Raw genomic sequence first — 4,750 nt, 5'->3', positions numbered from 1 at the left:
TTGGGGAGAGATAGAAAGGCACAAAAATGTTGTGGACTATTAAATGAAACATACTGTTTCACTATTACTAAAATAAAAGACATGAGATTCACAAAGCATTTGCAAGAGAGAGAAAGAAGAATTTGAAGGACCGTTTCCTCCATCATACTGGCCTCCCACCATCATCAAGCCACTGAAACCCCTACGGGTAATTTTTTTTCTACAACAGTTTTAAATCATCTATAAGACACATGTTCACACTATGTCTTAATGTTGCACTATCGATGAGTGAAAAGCGGCAAGAGAGTTAGATATACTTTCATTTTATGGTATGCAATTTATGACACAACATAGATTAGTTGATTTTCATGGTCTGTTACTCTTTTCCATTTATTTTTGGTTTCATGATTTAAAAAATAATAATAACAACAATAATCTTACCTTAAGAATGCTACAAATGTGCGGTAAATCTACTAAACTAATTTTAAATATCTCAAAATGTGTATGTATCTTTAATTTAGTTTACTATTTTATTATAATATATGTACAACATTCTCCAAAATTATCTTACATAAAATATCACAAAATTATCTGTGCATCGCATGAGCAACTTATTAGTTATTTTTTAATGTGTAACTTCACTCATATTGTACACCCAACACCAAAGGTTTTGCAAAGGATCTATGTCTTAGTTCATAATCAACCCCAGCCCTAAACATTCATTTTCTAAAAAGAAAAGAAAAAAAAAAAAAAAAGGCTAAAAGTAAAAAGGAAGTCAAGGAGAGAAAGAAACTTACACTTGAATTCACATGCAAGGGTAGTGACAATGTAGGAACGAGGAAACCCCTTAATACCGTGTACGGTACACGGTATTAAGGGGTTTCTTCGTTCCCTATGCACACCAAAGGTTTTGAAAAGGATCTATGCCTTAGTTCATAATCAACCCCAGCCCTTAACATTCATTTTCTAAAAAGAAAAGAAAAAAAAGGCTAAAAGTAAAAAGGAAGTCAAGGAGAGAAAGAAACTTACACTTGAATTCACAAGGGGAAGTGACAATGTAGGAACGAAGAAACCCCTTAATACCGTGTACCTTCCCAATGCACACGTAAGGAGTTTGACCCAAATAAAAATTTCTTATTAAAAGGCGTGCACCACATACCTGAATGTTTGCAAAATTATGGAAGAAGGATCACTTTAAACACTGTTTGACATTTGTTTGGCAAACAACTGGGAGGGAAAAATAAAATATTTTTAAATTCTTAGATGCACACAAGAAGAAGTTGGGACCAAGAATCTACTAATTCAGTGACACTACCATGGATTCAAATCTCACCTCCTACTGGCTGTAAGAAAAAATAATAATACAGTAATAAAAAGATGTTGGGAGAATTACTATGCACCACATTTCATAAAGAGAAAATTTTCCAAAAAGAAATACATATTTATCCATTCCCTATAAAGTTAAGAAATTCACGAAAGTTGGCCAATTTTTAGTGTTACAAGTGTCATGCTTTTAATTTTTGGGTTAATGATGGAGACCAATTATGAGGAGCTTTGTATTTCAGTAGCATTATTATACCCAAAACAACTGTGAGGCTACTTGTCTCTGTCATTATTTTGGCTAATAAAGGGGACAAATAATTTCTAAAAGTGAGAAAGATATCAATTGGACTGTCACACATTATGGATAATTTTGTATGTAAGAAATCTTCAAACAGTTTCAATATTTTTCTTAAATCATTTTCCCTTTGCATGAAAAAAAAAATTGACAGTTATATATATGCTTTCATGATGTAAAACTGAATTCATTTTGGCTCCACTTAACAATATCCTTGACATATATGGAACCAAGATTCAATTTTGCATGAAGCTAGAGGCATAAAAGTATTACAGTTGCATACTATATAAAGTAATGAAATCATGCATAATTGCACATCCCATAAACACATAACTCTCCCTTCTTGCACTTCTTATTGCACCCACCACAATGCCTCTTGTCAAAGGAAGTATTCACACATTTTCCCTTGCAACAAATTTCAGAGTACTTGCACTTCCATCCACAGCCACCACAGTTCATGCGATCGGTAATCACATTAACACATTTCTTATTGCAGCAGTCCCGCCCCGGGCTATTCTTCAGACGACATACCCAAGGAAACTTGTTGCAAGTCATACTGGCTGGCTGGTGATACTGTGAAAGAAACCGGCCCACTCCTCTTAAAGAAGCAGCTTCTTGTTCTTGGTTTTCAGGCACTGTGACTTGACTTTGCATGTCCATGTCTTCGTTATAATCTTCTAAATCCAAAGCTGCAACAATAGCCATTGCTGCTAAGAATAAAAAGAAAAGTGTGAGCAGCTTCATGGCTATATTGATAATAAAGCAAGGGTTATTATTGGGAGAAAGGAGGAGGATGTATGGACTTGAAATAGAACATGGGCTTATATAGAGAACTTTGGTTATAGAGCTGACAATAGGAAAATGAATGTTCACGTCTTAACTTTTTTTGTGTGGCTTTAATTCATGAGACGTATTGCAAATTACTGAATATCTCTTAAGAAGAAATCATTTGATTACAAATCAAGAAAAGTTGGCACTCTGTATCCCCAATTCAAACATTAAAAGATGACCAATTATACCCCATAATTTTGGTTATTAGTACTTTTCCCATGTCATGAATTGAGGAGGCTAGAAATTTACTTTTTCCTGTTTCAAGACAAATTGTTAAAATTGGGCCAATAAAGTTGGAAACTAGTTATATGCATCCAATCTCTCACTTGTTGTATGGCCCATATGTCTGCCTCAAAATTTTTCTAGTACTTTTAGTTTAGCAAATTTATCCTTCTAAACTAAATTCTATTCGAAAGAGTCATGATTACCTAGCACATTATTCCTAAATTATAGCAATGAGCATAAACCTCGTGTTAGATAATTTATTGACACTTATGTTTCCAAAGAATAAGTTATTCGAAGAATCGGAATAATATCTGATTGCTTTATTGCAATTGAAGCAATTCAGAAAAGATGGCCTATTTTGATAAGAAAAGCACATATTCCTAGCAGCTAAGTAATACTTGACATATGTCTTAGGCCAATAACATAGAATGTCCAACAAGTTTTTGATGGATCATCATAGTTTCATACAACATTACTAACTTATATCTAACTAGAAAGCAATGGAACTGACTGGAAAACAGAGATTTGATTGATGTTGCACGATGGTATTCCAGCAGGACTTTTTATACACCATAACAAGGTGTTAGCCAAAATTTATTTTGAAATCTTAGATTTACACACATTTTTGAAAGAGAGACCATGAATTCTCATTGCCTTATAATTCTTAGTATGATGTTTCCCCTCCATTCTATCTCTGCCCAAGCCACTCCATGCAATGAGGGGTGCTCTCTCATACAAACAAGAAGAAGAATTATTGCCTGGCACGTTGACTCCAATATGAAACACATGGTGCCTCAGATGCATGTCACTTCTATTGAAAGCTCAAATAGTGAAGCCACAATAGACCTGAGATCATGGAGGGGCCATAAAAACTGGCATCATCGTCGTCGTCTCAGAAATGTAAGATCAGCTATTTCTTAATATCCTAAAACTTAATTTATGATAAAATTATTTATCCTTAGGAATTAGGACCCATCTAAGAGGACTTCATTTTAATGCGGAAAATTTTAAATTCTAGATATTAGAATGTATTAAGATGTTACAATAAATATGTAGATCATACACATATTAACTATTTTCAGATTTGGACAGGCCTATATGGTTTTAATCGTTATAGGATGGGGAACTTTCTTGCCCATTGGGGTGATTATTGCAAGGTACTTTAAAAAGATTCCCATGTTAAGCAAGGAGTGGTATTCATTTCACATAATATTTCAGAGCATTGGATATATTTTGGGCACAATCGGATGGGTAACTGGGATATGTCTTGGAAATACTTCCCAACAATTTGCCAATAGAACACAACGCATTCTAAGTATCCTTGTATTTACCTTCCTAACTGTACAAGTGAGTTCAAATTTCTTTGTCCATTTGTTGATATCAAATTTGTAGTTTCATTTTTGAACCTGACTTGTTCCAACAATTAATTAACATGTTAATAGTGTCATTCAGATGCTTGCCATTTTTTGGCAACCAAAGAAAGAAGATGAATTTCGCAAATGGTGGCAGATATACCATCGTTTTCTTGGGTGTGCAGTAATTTCACTAATTATAGCAAACATATTTGTGGGGATCAATAACCAAAGTCAAGCTGAGAAATTGAAACTGGTTTACGCCGTAATACTCGGAGGTTTAGCTTTAATAGCTCTAGCATTGGAAATTTTCCGATGTTTTACGTACAAAATACTTCATCGTTCAATGGAATTGAACAGCAACATGTACACTTGCCCCTGAGTTTGACGCATTGTATATTTTTTCCCCATATATGATTCATTCTTTTCTTTGTTAGTTTTCTAATAAGAATTTTTATAATCATATTTAGAAGATTCGATTGGAACATAGCCAATCCAAGATAATTCGTGATTTATCAACCAAAAAAAAAAAGATAGATCACGATTATAACTCATTGCATGCACTCCAAAAAGTATCATCAAATCAATAATAATTTTATTGCGGGAAAATTTGAATCATTGATGTCTATTAGAATTATGGATAAATGATTAAATTCATTATCATTTTTTAACAATTTAAAATTTTGAAATAATCAATAATTTAACATGATATTAGTATAAAAAATTTTGAGTTCGATCCCTTTTA

General features: G+C 33.3%; 2 protein-coding genes across 2 annotated transcripts; one reads left to right on the top strand and one right to left on the bottom strand.

Moving 5' to 3' along the window:
- Window positions 1-1,897: 1,897 nt before the first annotated feature.
- On the bottom strand, window positions 1,898-2,341 carry LOC115989296 (stigma-specific STIG1-like protein 1). The gene has a single exon (XM_031112970.1). The coding sequence runs from the start codon at window positions 2,339-2,341 to the stop codon at window positions 1,898-1,900; it is 444 nt and encodes a 147-aa protein (XP_030968830.1).
- An 809-nt stretch (window positions 2,342-3,150) lies between these two features.
- Window positions 3,151-4,387, top strand: LOC115991076 (cytochrome b561 and DOMON domain-containing protein At5g35735-like). The gene is made up of 3 exons (XM_031114823.1): window positions 3,151-3,553; window positions 3,746-4,000; window positions 4,106-4,387. The coding sequence occupies exons 1-3, from the start codon at window positions 3,293-3,295 to the stop codon at window positions 4,385-4,387; spliced, it is 798 nt and encodes a 265-aa protein (XP_030970683.1). The 5' UTR covers window positions 3,151-3,292.
- The last annotated feature ends 363 nt before the right edge of the window (window positions 4,388-4,750 follow it).

The sequence above is a fragment of the Quercus lobata genome, chromosome 5 (genome assembly GCF_001633185.2).
Source record: "Quercus lobata isolate SW786 chromosome 5, ValleyOak3.0 Primary Assembly, whole genome shotgun sequence".
Lineage (NCBI taxonomy): Eukaryota > Viridiplantae > Streptophyta > Magnoliopsida > Fagales > Fagaceae > Quercus > Quercus lobata.
Note: the sequence above shows the minus strand (reverse complement) of the source record. Positions and strands in the feature narration are given on the sequence as shown.

What these genes read in the sequence shown, in the direction of transcription:
- LOC115989296 (XM_031112970.1), bottom strand. Translation starts at nt 2,341, where the DNA reads ATGAAGCTGCTCACACTTTTCTTTTTATTCTTAGCAGCAATGGCTATT.
- LOC115991076 (XM_031114823.1), top strand. Translation starts at nt 3,293, where the DNA reads ATGAATTCTCATTGCCTTATAATTCTTAGTATGATGTTTCCCCTCCAT. An exon ending in ATCGTCGTCGTCTCAGAAAT is followed by an intron (nt 3,554 to 3,745) that starts GTAAGATCAGCT and finishes AGATTTGGACAG; the next exon opens with GCCTATATGGTTTTAATCGT. An exon ending in TTACCTTCCTAACTGTACAA is followed by an intron (nt 4,001 to 4,105) that starts GTGAGTTCAAAT and finishes AGTGTCATTCAG; the next exon opens with ATGCTTGCCATTTTTTGGCA.